The following is an 18,752-nucleotide window of genomic DNA, read 5'->3' as shown; positions in this document are numbered from 1 at the left end:
TGTTATATGGAGACAGCTCGGGACGTCACACACCTGTGATGGGGAGAGACCTTGGGCTTGTCACATACATGTGATGTGGAGACAGCTGGGGTCTATTACATACCTATAATGGGGAGACAATTGGGGGCTGTCACATACCTGTGATGGGGAGAGAGTTGGGGGCTGTCACGCACCTGTGAGGTGGAGAGAGATGGGGATTGTCAAACACCTATGATATGGAGAGAGCTGGGGGCTGTCACATACCTGTGATGGGGAGAGAGCTGGGGGCTGTTACTCACCTGTGATGGGAGGAGAGATAGGGGCTGTCTATCACCTGTGATGGGGAGGGAGCTGGGGGCTGTCACATACCTGTGATGGGGAAAGAGTTATGGGCTGTCAGGCACCTGTGATGCGGAGACAGCTGGGGGCTGTCACATACCTATGATGGGGAGAGACCTGGGGGCTGTCACTCCCCTGTCATGGGGAGAGACCTGGGGCTGTCACACAACTGTGATGGGGAGAGACCTGGGGCTGTCACACTCCTGTGAAGGGAAGAGAGCTGGGCGTTGTCACGCACCTTTGATATGGAGACAGCTGGGAAAGGTCACACACTTGTGATGGGGAGAGAGCTTGGGGTTGTCACATACCTGTTATGTGGAGACATCTGGGGGCTGTCACCTATAATGGGGAGACAGCTGGGTGCTGTCATATACCTGTGATGTGGAGACAGCTGGAGCCTGTCATATACCTGTGATGGGGAGAGAGTTGGGGGCTGTCACGCACCTCTGAGGTGGAGACAGCTGGGGGCTTTTACATACCTGTGATGGGGAGAGCGCTGGGAGTTGTTACTCACCTGTAATGGGGAGAGAGCTGTGGGCTGTCACACACCTGTGATGAGGAAAGAGATGGGGAATGTCAAACACCTGTGATGGGGAGAGAGATGGGGGCTGTCACATACCTGTGATGGGGAGAGAGCTGGGGCTGTCACACACCTGTGATACGGAGACAGCTGGGGACGGTCACACACCTGTGATGGGGAGAGAGTTGGAGGCTCTCGGTCACCTATGATGTGGAGACACCTGGGGGCTGTCACATACCTGTGATGGGGATAGAGATGGGGTCTGTCTCTCACCTGTGATGGGGAGAGAGCTGGGGGCTGTCACCCACCTGTGAATGGGAGAGACTTGGGCTTTGTGACGCACCTGTTATATGGAGACAGCTCGGGGCGTCACACACCTGTGATGGGGAGAGAACTTGGGCTTGTCACATACATGTGATGTGGAGACAGCTGGGGTCTATTACATACCTATAATGGGGAGACAATTGGGGGCTGTCACATACCTGTGATGGGGAGAGAGTTGGGGGCTGTCACGCACCTGTGAGTTGGAGAGAGATGGGGACTGTCAAACACCTATGATATGGAGAGAGCTGGGGGCTGTCACATACCTGTGATGGGGAGAGAGTAATGGGCTGTCACGCACCTGTGATGCGGAGACAGCTGGGGGCTTTCACATACCTATGATGGGGAGATACCTGGGGGCTGTCACTCCCCTGTCATGGGGAGAGACCTGGGGCTGTCACACACCTGTGATGGGGAGAGAGCTGGGGGCTGTCACTCACCTGTAATGGGCAGAGAGCTGGGGGCTGTCACACACCTGTGAAGGGAAGAGAGCTGGGCGTTGTCACGCACCTGTGATATGGAGACAGCTGGGAAAGGTCACACACCTGTGATGGGGAGAGAGCTTGGGGTTGTCACATACCTGTTATGTGGAGACAGCGGGGGGCTGTCACCTATAATGGGGAGACAGTTGGGTGCTGTCATATACCTGTGATGTGGAGACAGCTGGAGCCTGTCATATACCTGTGATGGGGAGAGAGTTGGGGGCTGTCACGCACCTCTGAGGTGGAGACAGCTGGGGGCTGTCACATACCTGTGATGGGGAGAGCGCTGGGAGTTGTTACTCACCTGTAATGGGGAGAGAGCTGGGGGCTGTCACACACCTGTGATGAGGAAAGAGATGGGGAATGTCAAACACCTGTGATGGGGAGAGAGATGGGGGCTGTCACATACCTGTGATGGGGAGAGAGCTGGGGCTGTCACACACCTGTGATATGGAGACAGCTGGGGACGGTCACACACCTGTGATGGGGAGAGAGTTGGGGGCTTTCAGGCACCTGTGATGCGGAAAAAGCTGGGGGCTGTCACATACCTGTGATGGGGAGAGCGCTGGGGGTTGTTACTCACCTGTGAAGGGAAGCGAGCTGGGCGTTGTCACGCACCTGTGATATGGAGACAGCTGGGAAAGGTCACACACCTGTGATGGGGAGAGAGCTTGGGGTTGTCACATACCTGTTATGTGGAGACAGCTGGGGGCTGTCACCTATAATGGGGAGACAGCTGGGTGCTGTCATATACCTGTGATGTGGAGACAGCTGGAGCCTGTCATATACCTCTGATGGGGAGAGAGTTGGGGGCTGTCACGCACCTCTGAGGTGGAGACAGCTGGGGGCTGTCACATACCTGTGATGGGGAGAGCGCTGGGGGTTGTTACTCACCTGTAATGGGATGAGAGATGGGGCTGTCAATCACCTGTGAAGGGGAGCGAGCTGGGGACTGTCACTCAACTGTGATATGGAGACAGCAGGGGACGGTCACACACCTGTGATGGGGAGAGAGTTGAGGGCTTTCAGGCACCTGTGATGCGGAAAAAGCTGGGGGCTGTCACATACCTTTGATGGGGAGAGAGCTGGGGGCTGTCACTCACCTGTGATGGGCAGGTAGCTGGGGGCTGTCACACACCTGTAAAGGGGATATGGATGGGGACTCTCAAACACCTGTGATGGGAAGTCAGCTGTGGCTCACCACATATAAGTGATGCGGAGACAAGTCCTGGCTGTCACATACCTGTGATGTGGAGACAGCTGGGGCCTATCATATACCTGTGATGGAGAGAGAGTTGGGGGCTGCCAGGCACCTGTGATGCGGAAACAGCTGGGGGCTGTCACATACCTGTGATGGGGAGAGAGATGGGGTCTGTCTCTCACCTCTGATGGGGAGAGAGCTGGGGGCTGTCACCCACCTGTGAATGGGAGAGACTTGGGCTTTTTGACGCACTTGTTATATGGAGACAGCTCGGGACGTCACACACCTGTGATAGGGAGAGACCTTGGGCTTGTCACATACATGTGATGTGGAGACAGCTGGGCTCTATTACATACCTATAATTGGGAGACAATTGGGGGCTGTCACATACCTGTGATGTGTAGAAGGTTGGGTGCTGTCACGCACCTGTGAGGTGGAGAGAGATGGGGACTTTCAAACACCTATGATACGGAGAGATCTGGGGGCTGTCACATACCTGTGATGGGGAGAGAGCTGGGGCTGTTACTCACCTGTGATGGGAGGAGAGATAGGGGCTGTCTATCACCTGAGATGGGGAGGGAGCTGGGGGCTGTCACATACCTGTGATGTGGAGACAGCTGGCGGCTGTCACATAACTGGGATGCGGAGACAGCTAGTGGCTGTCACATACCTGTGATGGGGAGACAGCTGGTGGCTCTCACATGCCTGTGATTGGGAGAGAGCTGTGGGCTGTCACCCACCTGTGAAGGGGAGGGAGCTGGGCTTTGTCATGCACCTGTGATATGGAGACAGCTGGGGGCCGTCACACACCTGTGATGGGGAGAGAGCTTGGGTTTGTCCCATACCTGTGATGCTGAGATAGCTGTTGGCTGTCACATACCTGTGATGGGGAGATACATCGGAGTTGTCACTCACCTGTGATGGGGAGAGAGCTGGGGGCTTTCACACACCTGTGATGGGGAGAGAGCTTGGGGTTTTTCATATACCTGTGATGGGGGGAAGGCTGTGGGCTATAACATACCTGTAGTGGGGAGACACCTGCGGGCTGTCACATAACTGTGATGGGGAGACAGCTGTGGGCTTTCATTCACCTGTGATGGGGAGACAGCTGGCGGCTGTCACATATCTGGGATGTGGAGACAGCTAGTGGCTGTCGCATACTTGTGATGGGGAGACAGTTGTGGGCTGTCACATACCTGAGATGGTGAGAGAGCTGGGGGCTGTCACTCACCTGTGATGGGAAGAGAGCTGGGGGCTTCACACACCTGTGATGAGTAGAGAGCTGGGGGCTGTCACATACCTGAGATGGGGAGAGAGCTGGGGACTGTCACTCACCTGTGATGGCGGGAGAGATGGGGAATGTCACATACCTGTAATAGCCAAAGCAGTCTTGAGGGAAAAAAATGGAGCTGGAGGAATCAGACTCCCTGACTTCAGACTATACTACAAAGCTACAGTAATCAAGACAATATGGTACTGGCACAAAAACAGAAACATAGATCAATGGAACAAGATAGAAAGCCCAGAGATAAACCCATGCACCTATGGTCAACTAATCTATGACAAAGGAGGCAAAGATATACAATGGAGAAAAGACAGTCTCTTCAATAAGTGGTGCTGGGAAAACTGGACAGCTACATGTAAAAGAATGAAATTAGAATACTCCCTAACACCATACACAAAAATAAACTCCAAATGGATTAGAGACCTAAATGTGAGAATGGACACTATAAAACTCTTAGAGGAAAACATAGGAAGAACACTCTTTGATATAAATCACAGCAAGATATTTTTTGATCCACCTCCTAGAGTAATGGAAATAAAAACAAAAATAAACAAATGGGACCTAATGAAACTTCAAAGCTTTTGCACAGCAAAGGAAACCATAAACAAGACGAAAAGACAACCCTCAGAATGGGAGAAAATATTTGCAAACGAATCAACGGACAAAGGATTAATCTCCAAAATATATAAACATCTCATTCAGCTCAATATTAAAGAAACAAACACCCCAATCCAAAAATGTGTAGAAGACCTAAATAGACATTTCTCCAAAGAAGACATACAGACGGCCACGAAGCACATGAAAAGATGCTCAACATCACTAATTATTAGAGAAATGCAAATCAAAACTACAATGAGGTATCACCTCACACCAGTTAGAATGGGCATCGTCAGAAAATCTACAAACAACAAATGCTGGAGAGGGTGTGGAGAAAAGGGAACCCTCTTGCACTGTTGGTGGGAATGTAAATTGATACAGCCACTATGGAGAACAATATGGAGGTTCCTTAAAAAACTAAAATTAGAATTACCATATGACCCAGCAATCCCACTACTGGGCATATACCCAGAGAAAACCGTAATTCAAAAAGACACATGCACCCGAATGTTCACTGCAGCACTATTTACAATAGCCAGGTCATGGAAGCAACCTAAATTCCCATCAACAGACGAATGGATAAAGAAGTGTGGTACATATATACAATGGAATATTACTCAGCCATAAAAAGGACCGAAAGTGAGTCATTGGTTGAGACATGGATGGATCTAGAGACTGTCATACAGAGTGAAGTAAGTCAGAAAGAGAAAAACAAATATCGTATATTAACGCATGTATGTGGAACCTAGAAAAATGGTACAGATGAGTCGGTTTGCAGGGCAGAAGTTGAGACACAGATGTAGAGAACGGACATATGGACACCAAGGGGGGAAAACTGCGGTGGGGTGGGGATGGTGGTGTGCTGAATTGGGCGATTGGGATTGACATGTATACACTGATGTGTATAAAATTGATGCCTAATAAGAACCTGCAGTATAAACAAACAAACAAAAAAAACAACTAATACTAAACTTTCATTGGGTTATTTGTATGGAAATATGTTAATATAAATGTTTCAGACATCACATGAAATTTCTAAAAATCTTATATGTTCTGGTATAATGTTATAAGTCATAATCCTAGTTATTACTTTAAAATGTATATCTCAGAAATAACTAATTTTCTTGTCAACTGCATTATTATGAACTTTCATCAGATCTTTAACTGTGGTCATTTTTAAGTCTTTTGTCATTTACAGACAGTTCTGGGTGTACTCTGATGCTTTTGCAAATATGTTCCTATAAAAGGGTTTCATCTTCAAGAAATTCATGGAAAAGACTCTGACAAGTACAGGTTTCTGGTAACTGACTGTACAGCTGAACTGAATGAATAAGCATTTTCAGAACTCTAATGAAAAACTGATGAACTCATAAAAGTGCTAGCAAAAGATCAAGATGAACAAAAAAATTAATTACATGGGACTGACTGAACAGATGAGGATGAGTATAATTTTTGTGACTTTCTGTCTGAATTTAAAAAAAAATCCCACAAGGACTCAGAGGCAAAGAATATACAAATCAATTTTCACTGCAAAGTAAAGGAGCTGTTACAGTGGAGGATTACTGGACTGAATGTCAATATTATGACATAGTATGAGTGTGTTTCATGTTTGGTAATTGCAATCATTGTTGCTTTTGTTGTGGTCATCCATGTACGATGCTTGGTGTCAGTCTATTTATCTCTTGTAAAAATAAAATACAGTGTGTGTGTGTGAAAAAAAACTGAGGTGTAATTGGCATATAACATTTTACTAGTTTCAGGTGTACAACATATTGATTCGATATTTGTATATATTTTGAGATGATCACCACAATAAGTCTGGTTAACCTCCGTCAACATACATAGTTACAATTTTTTTGTTCTTGTGATGGGACCTGTTTCAAATGCTTTACGTGTACTGGCTTATTTAATTCTCACAACAGCCCTCTAAGGCGGGTTAAATGAGTTAATATTTACAAAATGAGTCAACACTTTATAAGTGCTCACTCAATAAATAAATGAGTTAATAACTAAGTGAATGCATAAAGAAAATGCCATTTTAATCCTCCTTTTATAGACCAGAAAGTTAAAGGACTCAGCTGCGGTCCCTTGGGCAGTAATAGGTGGAGCTGGGATCTTTTCCTTGATCATCTAATTCCTCTGCTCTCCTGTAACATTGCTGAAGCAGGACCTTGATGCCAGAAGCCCAGCCTTTGGGGATTCAACAGCTTGGCTGGTGAGAGAGCTGCCTCATAGCCACAGTCTGTGTGATGGTTTGTTCTTTCCTTTGTGACAAATGGCCCTGAAACTCAGCCATATTTGTGAATCCAGGATTGGTGATGGTTAAACGTCTACTGTACCACATGGTGTTCTATGTCTATATACCTGGTCTCTGACTCTCAGTTTTCTCATTTATAAAATGGAGATGATTATGCTTATCTTGCAGTGAAGTGTTGTAAACAGTAGAGATAACATAATAATGGGACTGCATTAGGCTCAGAAAACAGTTGTTATTGATGCTGTTTTTATTATGGAACACATAAGCTGATTGTTTGCCAAATATAGTGGCTCTTCACTTTGGGGGGAAAGGTTTTTAAGAATTTTATGAAAGGTATGGATTTAATGTACCTATATATGTACATAATATTTTGGATATAATTTCATAGTAGGGATGCCAGATAAAATATGCCCAGGATGCCCAGTTGAATTTGAATTTCAGAGAAACAGTAAATGCTTTTTTTTTTTTTTTAGTATAAGTATATCCCAAATATTGCATGGGTCATATTTATACTAAGAAATTTTTCATTGTCTCATCTGAAATTCGAATTTAATGGGGCGTCTCGTGGTTTTAATTTGCCAAATCTGGCAGCCCTATTTCATAGACTGAGAAGTGATAAAGGCTCTCATGAGCCTGTCCTCAGGGAAACACACATGCACGTGCACACAGACACATGTACATACTCACGTGTGCACGCACACCCACACCCACAGAATTTTGCATACGTTTCAGGGAGTCCTGTTCTGATGGATTCTTACTCACCAGGAGTCTTGGTCTCATTGGGAATCAGACATCGCACAAAGTGAGGATGAGTGCTCCTTGAATTGGCCATCAATTTGTTTAAATTTTCCTGAGACACAAACCAGAAGAAGCACATTAACCTTAGCAAACGCCGTTGCACTGGGCAGAAATACAACCGAATGTGGAAGCTGCCAAAAAACAAAACCTGAACACAGCGGACACGGTCTGGAAAGAGGAGCCCTTCTTCTTCCCGCCCTTCTTGCTCACCCCGGCGTCGCCTGGAGACAGACACAAGAGGATGTGTCCAGTGAGTCCTGAGGACACAGTGGTGGCCTTTCCTACCCACCTGCCCCACCAGTTTTATTGAGATGTAACTGACATATAACAGTGTATATGTTTAAGGTGTACAACATAATGATTTGATATATGTATATATTGCAAAATGATCACAGCATCAGGTCTACTTAACATCTATCCCTTCACTTACAGTTTCTTTTTCTTGTGATGAGATTTTTTTTTTTTTTTTATGGCTGTGTTGGGTCTTCGTTTCTGTGCGAGGGCTTTCTCTAGTTGCGGCAAGTGGGGGCCACTCTTCATCGCGGCACGCGGGCCTCTCATTATCGCGGCCTCTCTTGTTGCCGAGCACAGGCTCCAGACGCGCAGGCTCAGGAGTTGTGGCTCACGGGCCCAGTTGCTCCGCGGCTTGTGGGATCCTCCCAGACCAAGGCTCGAACCCGTGTCCCCTGCATTGGCAGGCAGACTCTCAACCACTGCACCACCAGGGAAGCCCTTGTGATGAGAGCTTTTAAGCTCTACTCTCTTAGCAACTTTCAAATATACAACACAGTGTAATTAACTACAGTTACCATGCTGTACTTAACAACCACGGAACTTATTTATGTCATAATTGGAAGTTTGTACCTTTTAACCCCTTTCACCCAGTTCTTCCACCTCTCACCCGCCACCTCTGGCAACCACAGATCTGATCTCTGTTGCTATGAGTTTGGTTTTTTAAGATTCCACATATACGTGAGATTATACAGGATCTGTCTTTCTGTGTCTGACTTATTTCACATAGCATAATGCCCTCAAGGTCCACTGTTGCCAATGGCAAGATTTCAGTCTTTTCTATGGCTGAATAATATTCCATTATATATGACCTTTTCTTTATCCAGTTATCCATCAGTGGACACTTAGATCGTTTCCATGTCTTGGCTATTCTAAATAATGCCACAATGAACGTGGGAGTATCTCTTTGGGATAGTAATTTCATTTCCTTTGGGTATATACCCAGAAGCGGAATTGCTGGATCATATGGTAGTTCTATTTTTAATTTTTAAAGGAATCTCTATACTGTTTTCTGTAGTGGCTGCACAAATTTACATCTCCACTAACAGTGCACCGTTTTGTCAGTGGTGGCCTTTCTAAACCGCTTCCTCCAAACCCTGAAGTGAAAGTTTGGTTTTCTTTTGACATAGGAGAGCTGAGGTTTTTTGGTTTGTTCATTTCCGTATCATGATTCTTAAAATTCCTCTAAACTACTCAGATTTGGGAACACTGATTTTTATCATTGTGGGAACGGAGTGGGGTGGGATATGGGTGGCATTTAACTGGGAGTATAATTTAGACTCTCTGTATCCAAGGAGAATCTTTTCCTTTAGACATCAGACATGAAATCCAACTGAATAGTTGGCAAGATTGAGATGTTCCTCTTGGTGAGTGTTGATAATTCCTAGTAGAAAGTTCAGATAGCCCAGTGAAAAGTAATGACTTGAACATAAAGTACTGCCACACTTGTTTAGTCAATTACAGGCAACAAGGTGATAGGAGACATTATGGCCTAGTGCAATGGTTCCAAACTTTAATATGCACCAGAATTACCTGGAGAGCTTGTTAAAACACAGATTTCTGGGCCTCACCCCCAGAGCTTCTGATTCAGTAGGTATGGGATGGGGCCTGAGAATATGCATTTCTAGCAAGTTCTTAGGCAATGCTCGTGGTGCATTCATCAGCTGATGGTGAATTCATCATTGTGGTCCAGGGACCACACTCTGAGAACTGCTGGTGTAGGGCCTTCTGACTCCAAGAGTGGTCCTTGAACATGTTGCATCAGCATCACCGAGGAGTTGTTAGACATTCAGAATCTCAGAACCACCCCGCATTACAAAACCAGAATCTGCACTTTAACAAGATCTCCAGGTGATTTCTAGGCATAGTAGAGTTGAGAAGTACTGGGCTTAAGGCAGGGGTCTCCAAACTTTAGTTATGTGTAGCAGTGTCGGGGTGTGACAAACAGTGTTTAATTAAATAAATGCTTTAGAACTCACTGCTTAGCGTGTGTGTGTGTGTGCATGTGCGTGTATGGTGTGTTTATGTATCTTTCTGCCTCTCTCTCTCTGTCCACCCTCCCGCTCATCCCCCCCGTCAATTCTTTCCAAACCATCCCCTTTCACAGACCTTCTCTTTATGTGTTTTCCTTGCTTAGAAGCTAGAAAATTTGGCTTAAAGTCCCGGCACTGAACTTGGTCAAACCACTTAACTTCTTTGGGCCACTAATCTCACTTAAAATGAAGAAGCAAGCCTAGCTCATTTCTAAGGCCCCTGCAGGTTGTGTGACTTTTCTGGTTCCTTTTCCTCATCTGCATTTGCTTTTCCTGTTCCCTCTGGACCTCTTCCCGTATCCTTCCTGACCCTCTACTTCTTTTCCCCACAACTCTTCCCCTTCTCCCTCTCTTTCTCTGCTTTTTCTTTTCCATACATTCTTCTGTAAGTGACCATAAAATGGAGTTCAATTACACACATATATCCCCATATCTCTCTTAAGAAATAGGTCATATGTTTTGAATAAAGCCTTTTATGTTTCCTATTAGAAGTGGGAAAATTGAACATTTTATGGTTGTCCCTTGGAACTTCCCTCGCTCTCAATCTTACACTTTATGAAATTACTCTTCATTGGTAACTGACTGTTGTTTCAATATCCCTCCTTGAGATTCTGGGGGGATCTAGTCCTACAGAAAGAGGAGCAACTGCTTCCCTCTGGATCTTATTCAGGATAAGTTGCATTTCGATTTTACTTTGGCCAGCGGCTCTGCTGAACCATCTGTGTGCTCGTGGTTAAGTTTTCATAGTTAAGAGATTGGAACTCAATATAGCACCACAAAGAGGACCTCTGGCTTGCAGGCTTCATGCAGTTTAAATTTTCTCAGTTACTGCCTGGTGGAGAGGAAGAATTCATCCATATTGTTTCCTCATCTGTGAAGATAGTCCCTACTTTTGTGGCTTAAGTGAGTTTTACGACAGCAGCAGTTCTCAAGCTTTGTTTTCTCAGAACCCCTTCACACTCTTAAAAACCATTGAGAACCCAGTGAGTTTGGTTTATGCAGGTCATATCTACCAATATTTATGGTATTAGAAGTCAAAATTGAGAAAATCTAATTCATTTAAAGTTCCTATCAAATTCATTGCATGTTAACATTAATGACATATTTTTATGAAAATGACTATATTTTCCTAAACAAAAAAATTAGTGGCAAGAGTACCATTGTTTTTCATTTTTGCAACTCACTTTAATGTCTGCTGAGTAGAAGATGGATGGATTTTCATGCCTGCTTCTCTATTCTGTCTGTTGCTGTATGGTTTTTTGGTTTTTTTTGTTTGTTTGTTTATTGGTTAAAGTAGATATAGAAAATCTTTCACAGATATATAATTTGGAAAAGGAAAGAGTATTTTAATTACCCTTTCAAATAATTGCGGATATTCTTTTTAGATACTACACCAAAACTTGACACGTGGTAGTTTCTGTGGTAGTTCCTTAAAGGCTAGTTGCAATGTGGAATCTGAAACCATATCAACAAACATTATGATCTGTTGGTCTGTGTTGAACTTTGAATGAAACTTTTACCCATGTGTAAACATCATACATTGATCATTTGGAAAATATTGTTCACTGAATTATACAGAACTTCCAAATATTGGCACGTTTCATTATACAGTATAAAAAATCACAATCATTAATATCAGTACTGATCTCATTAGAAAATTCAAATATTAGGACGTTGTCAAGCTAATGATAGTAGATACAAGTCTTCCAAAGTTTTAATTTTTGCTTGAAAACTCAACTATATCATTAGTAAAAATTACTGTCAGTAGTTTTCCTTGAAAGGATAAACACACTTCACTGCTTTTTGAGAAACTGTGTGCCAGATATACAAGTCTGAGAAACAATAGTTTGTCCTCTAGTCATTCTTTCAAGTAAAAATGGTGCTTCATGAATCAAGTGGCTGGTTCATCTTGCAACTCAGACAACTGCACATGTGTTTTTCCTTGAGACAAATGTCAAAGTCCAGTGTGCAAAAGGAGTGCTTTTCATGGACTTCCTGTTTGATCATGTAGAATATTATAAAGATGTGGATAAAATTGAGATGTAATCAAATTAATACTCTCCACTGCTGCAAATTTTAGGTTATTTTTCAATGAAGCTGGCTTTTTAAAAAAATTATTTATTTATTTATATTTATTTTTGGCTGCGTTGGGTCTTTGTTGCTGCGTGCAGGCTTTCTCTAGTTGCGGCGAGCGCTACTCTTCGTTGCGGTGCGCGGGCTTCTAATTGCGGTGGCTTCTCTTGTTGTGGAGCACGGGCTCTAGGCGTGTGGGCTTCGGTAGTTGTGGCACACGGGCTCAGTGGTTGTGGCTCACGGGCTTAGTTGCTCCGCAGCATGTGGGATCTTCCCAGACCAGGGCTCGAACCCGTGTCCCCTGCATTGGCAGGCGGATTCTTAGCCACTGTGCCACCAGGGAAGTCCTGAAGCTGGCTTTTTAAATTAAAAAAAAATTCTTTTTCACTGTCAGTGTATGGCTGTGAAGAATACTATGACTATTAGTACAGCTTGGTGCCATATCTTGATTTGTAATAAAGTGTCAGATCGTCTATCCATCCTTGCTTTTGCATCATTAAGTCAACACAGTGAAGAAAGCACATGGCATCTGGGTATTATGAAAATTGTTTTGACCTCATGTACCTCTTGAAAAGTTCTTAGGAATCTCCAAGGATCCATGGGCCACAGTTTGAGAATGGTTGCACTATAGTGTGAGGGAATCTCATCAGGCTGCAAGTGTATGATCTGATGTCATTTAGCTTGACTTAGTGTTCAGCCTGCTACCCAAAGTGTCGAAAGTTGATCCACATCAAAATCATCTGCAACAGAATCTCTGTGGTTGGGACTGAGGAAACTGAATTGTTCTCAAGGGCCTCAAACACAGTGATGTTTGGGAGCATTATTTTGCTTTTATAAAGCCACTCTTTCCAAAACCATGGCATAGTCCCAATGGTCCAATACAAAATGATTTTAGGCAACTCTTTCTTAATTTTAATAGTTATATTAAAGTCTATTACCTTATTTTAGCAAAATGTAAGATGCCATCGATTGTAAGATAACCTATTTTGTGTCCCACTAATAAAGGAAAACACCCTGCTAATTACAGTACTCCTTTCATTGATTATAAGATGCATCCCAAGTTTAGAGATAATATTTTGTGAAAATGTGAAGAAAGTTAGAATAAAATAGAATAATATGTGCTAACGACTTAGAGACAGTGAAATATCTGTTTATAGTAGTGATATAAAGCAGTGTTTCTCAAACTTTGGTGGGCATAGGAATCCAACTGGGAATCTTGTTGAAATAGATATTCTGATTCAGCAGAGCTGGAGTAGAGTTTGAGATTTTGAATATCTAAATGTCTCAGCTGATGCTGAGATAGACGGTCCAGACTTTCATAGCAAGCATATAGGGTAACTTTGAGAAACACATCTAAGAAGAAAAAGGAATCAAGGTAAATCAAAATATTAAGTGAATTAGCAGTACTGGTCTTAAATGGGTATTGCAAAATTTGTGATAGTAGTATAAGAATGAAGTCTGAAGTTGGGGAAAGACTACAATGACTCATGGTCAAACTATACCTTTAGGTCTCTTAGAAAAACAAGACTTTCCGTCTGGGATTCAAGTCACTGCGTGTGTTGAGGGGAAGATTTTTCTTCTTCCACCCACAGCTCTAACCATGACTCAGAATCCAGTATCTCCTACTTTTACTGCCTAGATGATGCATGAGTTGTCTCAGCGATATTCTTGCAAATGTGTTGTCCAGCCTATTCAAATGCCTTCAAGATGACTTTTTTCCCTTTTGAAAATTTTGGAAAATCATTTGGGGTAGTTTCTGCAGGCCAAAGATACTTCTTGCTTTAAACTGAAATCTGGCTCTCTGTGACTTCAGGATGTTTGATCCTCCTTTCGGCTCTTGGTAACAACAGAAAGAGTTCAAACCTTCTCCCCACAAGACAACTCTTCACCCATTTGATGGCTGCTCTGGGTTCTCCTTAGCTTTTTTTTTTTTTTTTTAATGTGGACCATTTTTCAAGTCTTTATTGAATTTGTTACAGTATTGCTTCTGTTTTATGTTTTGGTTTTTTGGCTGCAAGGCATGTAGGATCTTAGCTCCCCGACCAGGGATTGAGCCTGGAAGGCGAAGTCTTAACCACTGGACCTCCAGGGAAGTCCCTCCTTAGCTTTTTCTTTTCCAGGCTAAGTAGCCCCAGTGCTGTCTTCATCTGTTTCTTCCGTGATGTGCTTCTGCATCTCCTTTACCATCACAGTGAGCTCACTCCTGTTAATCTCTTAAGTGTGACATCCAGACCACATGTTGTCCTCCATCAGCATGTGCCCTCACCTCTCCTGACCTAGGTGTCATGCCCGAGGTGGTGACTGCCCTCTGGCAGCCTCCTCACACCGATGGCTCACCACTCACTGTCAAGCAAAGCCCCTCAACGCACGCTGTGTGCGTCCGGTTGCTAAGTCAGATCTTGTCCCCATATTTATACCACTGTACTCTGGGACCCAGGGCTAAAACCATGTATTCTTGGCTGATAAAACTTTCCCTTGTTAGGTCTCATCCAACTCTCTTGGCATGACTCATGGTGTCCCTGGAAACTCTACCCCCAGAAAGTCCCCTAATTATCTGCTTCTTGGTTTTGAGAGCTTGACCTGCTTCCAGCCCTACACAGCTGTGTCCCTCCAACCATCCCCTCTGTTCCTGTCTTTAGGGGTCTTCCAATGGGGATGGCCATCCCAGTCTCCCTGACCTCCAGCACCACCTTCTGAGTGTTCCCCAACCCCTCTTACTGCTGTCAGTGCGCTATGACACTGCTCTCAACTTTCAGCCCTCTCCTGGGAATTTCTCAGCTACTGCATCTTGTCAGCAATGGTGTGGTCATGACTTAATTATACTTTGGTTTCCTTGGTCCTAATTCATCTAGAATTACTTCCAATAAACACAAATCTTGAGGTAGGGGAGTAATTTTTTTTTATTACTACAGTGGACATAGGTTTGAATCCATTTCTCCTTATTCTCTCAGCATCATTTGTGAGTAAAGACACAGCTGAGGGGATTCATGGGTGCGGCCTCTGCTCAAAAAACAGCAAAGTTAGACTTGTGTGAAGACTGAATCTTGAGCCTACGAACATCATGTTTGGGGCCAACCTAAGTATATTGACCTGGAGCTTGTGTGTCAAAGTTCTGCAGTGTGTTTTATTCCTGTTAGTGTGATGAGCAAATTTGGGAAGCCCTGCTTCCTTAGCTGCATATTTTGTAATCTGCCTTTAGAAATACTTAAGTAATGGATTTTAATTTCATCAGTTTCAGATTCCTATGAGTGTGGCAAGAATGAGAATGTGTAAAACACTGTTTGCTAATTTCAATTATTGTATTCCCAATGAAGATGAAAGTGACTCTTACCTTCTTGGTTTCCAAAGCAATGGTTAGTGTCCTTCAGGAATGAAGTGGCTTCTGAGAGAGTGAGTCCAGAAATCAAAACTAAACAAAACAAAGAACAAATGAACTATGAAGAGTTTAAATAAATCTAGAAATTGTACTTTTCTAAGTTTAGCTACATTTAAATAGTACACAGTGGATGGTGTGGGATGGAAATACATTTTCCATTTTTCCCTTCGGTTAAGTCATCATTCTTTAAATAATTGGGTAATTACAGCACTGATTAACATTTTTTTTGGGTATCTTCTGTGTGTGCAAAGTACCATGTCAGCTCCTTAAGGGGGTATAAAAAAGGATAAAGACACTCTCTACCCTAAAGGAATGCAAAATTTAGGAACAGTTAAGAGAAATGCTCAAATAAATCTTTTTTTTTTTTTTTTTAATTCACGTTCTTTTATTTATTTATTTATTTATTTATTTATTTATTTATTTATTTATTTATTTATTTTTGGCTGTGTTGGGTCTTCGTTTCTGTGCAAGGGCTTTCTCTAGTTGCGGCAAGCGGGGGCCACTCTTCATCGCGGTGCGCGGGCCTCTCACCATCGCGGCCTCTCTTGTTGCAGAGCACAGGCTCCAGACGCGCAGGCTCAGTAATTGTGGCTCACGGGCCCAGTTGCTCCGTGGCATGTGGGATCTTCCCAGACCAGGGCTCGAACCCGTGTCCCCTGCATTGGCAGGCAGATTCTCAACCCCTGCGCCACCAGGGAAGCCCTCAAATAAATCTTTGAACAAGGAAGAATGATACAAATTCTGTAAGCGTCTAAATGAAGTGTTATGGGGACATAGAGAGATGATGCTTCCGGCTGAGGGTAGGGGGCCGTGAGGGGTCAAAAAAGAAAGGAAGGAGGGAGGGGAATGATCCGGATTGTAACTTGGATGCTTTTAGACCAGAAGTTGAATTCTTTGGCAATGAGAGAAAAGTTGTGAATTATGGGCAAGACTTCTTTAAGAGGTCTAGGAAGGGCACGCTCTTAAATATCCTATATTCTCTTGGAGAAGATGAAGGTAGGGTAGCTGATAACTTATTTGGGACTAAGAAATCTCAGTCCAGAAGTTGATAACCTACATGATGATCTCAGGATACCGTAAGAGTGTGAATAATTTTCAATATCAAATTTAACTTAAACTTCCCATTTACCACACAGTACTTTTATGGAACCTGGGGAACATGTCGTGAAATACCATTTAGGCAGGAAGAGACATTTCAACACTTGCTTTCCTACTTTGGTCGTGTATTCTTGGTCTCTTCCTTTTATGAGTCTCTAATAATCTCCAGCTATATCCTAAATTTCTCACAACTTTCTCAGGAAAAGATTAAATGATTAAGTGTCATATTCTGAATCCTTGGTTTAAACGAAATCACACTTGGAGGGAGAACCTCGGTTTTCTAACGCCAGCTCTGTAAAGTAGCTGTTGTAATTTCCTTGAGCTTTGGTTTCCTTCTGTAAATGAGACAGATGGACCAGAAAATCCCCAAGGTTTCTCTTAACCCTGTGAATGTCTGACAGAAGGTATTCTGGTGAAGATGGTGGCCAGAAATCGAAGCATCGCAAGCTCCTAGAGCTACAGAACCCCTCTGAGGGACGCTCCTGCAGTGTCAGACACGACCCAGCCCGACGTCCACAAGGCATGCCATGAATGAGCAGTCTGGACACTGGTCATTAATAAGCAAACGAGGATGCATTCTGAGATGGATCAAATGCGTGGGAGAATTTCTTCCCGCAATCATCTCCCAGAAATCCTGACATAAGAAAAATTTTACATAACCAACCACAAAAATTTCAAATAATACTTCAAGGCAATCACAGAAGAGATATCACAAATTAGCATGTTTATTTGCTAACTGCAATTATAATACTGACCTAAACAATTAGAGGGGTAAGCACGTATTATATTCAGCTTTATATCCTGCAGGTTAGTTTTTTTTTTTTTTTTTTGGTGTCATAATTGCTTATATTCTTGTCTTTTTACTCTTTGTAGAAGCTTCTTGAAAGGCCTCGCCATCTTGTCTCCCATATTGCCCTTAACACAGTTCCTTACGCTTAGTAGGCCCTCAGCAAAGGCTGCTGTGTTGCCTTCTCTCCTCTCCAGGTAACCTGATCAGGTATAATCACAGCTACATGGAGCAAAAAAGCGGGCACTTGTGAGCACTTACCTTGCGATGCTGTGGTCGAAGCAGTTTCGAAAGTGTGGCCCCCACCTCCCTTTATACTCCCAAATGCGCAAGCCCAGCACTCTAACGTGGCTGTATTGGGGGATCACCATTTACTCCTTAGATGTAAATGCATCGTAGCCCTGATCTTTCACTCTTGTTAAGTTACTTGGATAAATGACCAGCGGAGGCTGTATAATGCCAAGTTAGCTGCGTAGGGATTTTGACGTTGGACACAGATCTTTGAGACTTAGAGAGTCCTAGAGGCCGAGCAGAACTGGGGCAGAGTGTGCCAAGAAGGTCAGTGAAGGGCAGAGCCACAGGGTGAATTGTCAAGCGATGGATGATCAATAGCATGGATACTAAGTACGTCTCCTTTACCGAGCATCGTAAACATGAGATGGTGTGCGCCTCTTCTCAGAAATCTCCGGAAAACATAAGATTGGCCATTTAACACAACCATTCTTTTTTTTTAAACATTATTTTTTAATTGAAGTATATTTGATTTACAATGTTGTGTTAGTTTCAGGTGTACAGCAAAGAGATTCATGTATGTGTATATATATATATATATATATATATATATATATATATATATATATATACACACACACACACGCACACACACACACACACATATATATCTATATATTCTTTTTCAGATTCATTTCCCTTATAGCTTATTACAAAATACTGAGTATAGTTCCCTGTGCTATACAGTAGGTCCTTGTTGTTTTTCTATTTTATATATAGTAGTGTGTATGTGTTAATCCCAAACTCCTAATTTATCCCCCACCTCCGTTTCCCATTAGGTAACCATAAATTTGTTTTCTATATGTGTAGGTCTACTTCTGTTTTGTAAATAAGTTCATTTCTATCATTTTTTTTTTTTTTAGATTCCACATATAAGCAATATCGTATATTTGTCTTTGTCTGGCTTACTTCACTTAGTGTGATAATCTCTAGGTCCATCTAACCCATCTACTCTTAGCCACTAATTTATTTTGTTAAAAAATCCATTGTAGATGGAAAACTTTCTAAAATGTATTATATATTA

At 43.2% G+C, this 18,752-nt stretch overlaps 1 protein-coding gene across 1 annotated transcript in view; it reads right to left on the bottom strand.

Moving 5' to 3' along the window:
* The window catches only part of LOC132350457 (myosin-8-like), a 106,370-nt gene extending 88,562 nt beyond the window's left edge, over nt 1-17,808 (bottom strand). The window contains exon 1 of the mRNA XM_059899642.1: nt 17,699-17,808. Within this exon, the coding sequence (XP_059755625.1) occupies nt 17,699-17,808 (110 nt within the window). The remainder of the gene's footprint in view (nt 1-17,698) is intronic.
* Nucleotides 17,809-18,752: the final 944 nt, after the last annotated feature.

Source organism: Balaenoptera ricei, chromosome 16, assembly GCF_028023285.1.
Source record: "Balaenoptera ricei isolate mBalRic1 chromosome 16, mBalRic1.hap2, whole genome shotgun sequence".
Taxonomy (NCBI): Eukaryota; Metazoa; Chordata; class Mammalia; order Artiodactyla; family Balaenopteridae; genus Balaenoptera; species Balaenoptera ricei.
Note: the sequence above shows the minus strand (reverse complement) of the source record. Positions and strands in the feature narration are given on the sequence as shown.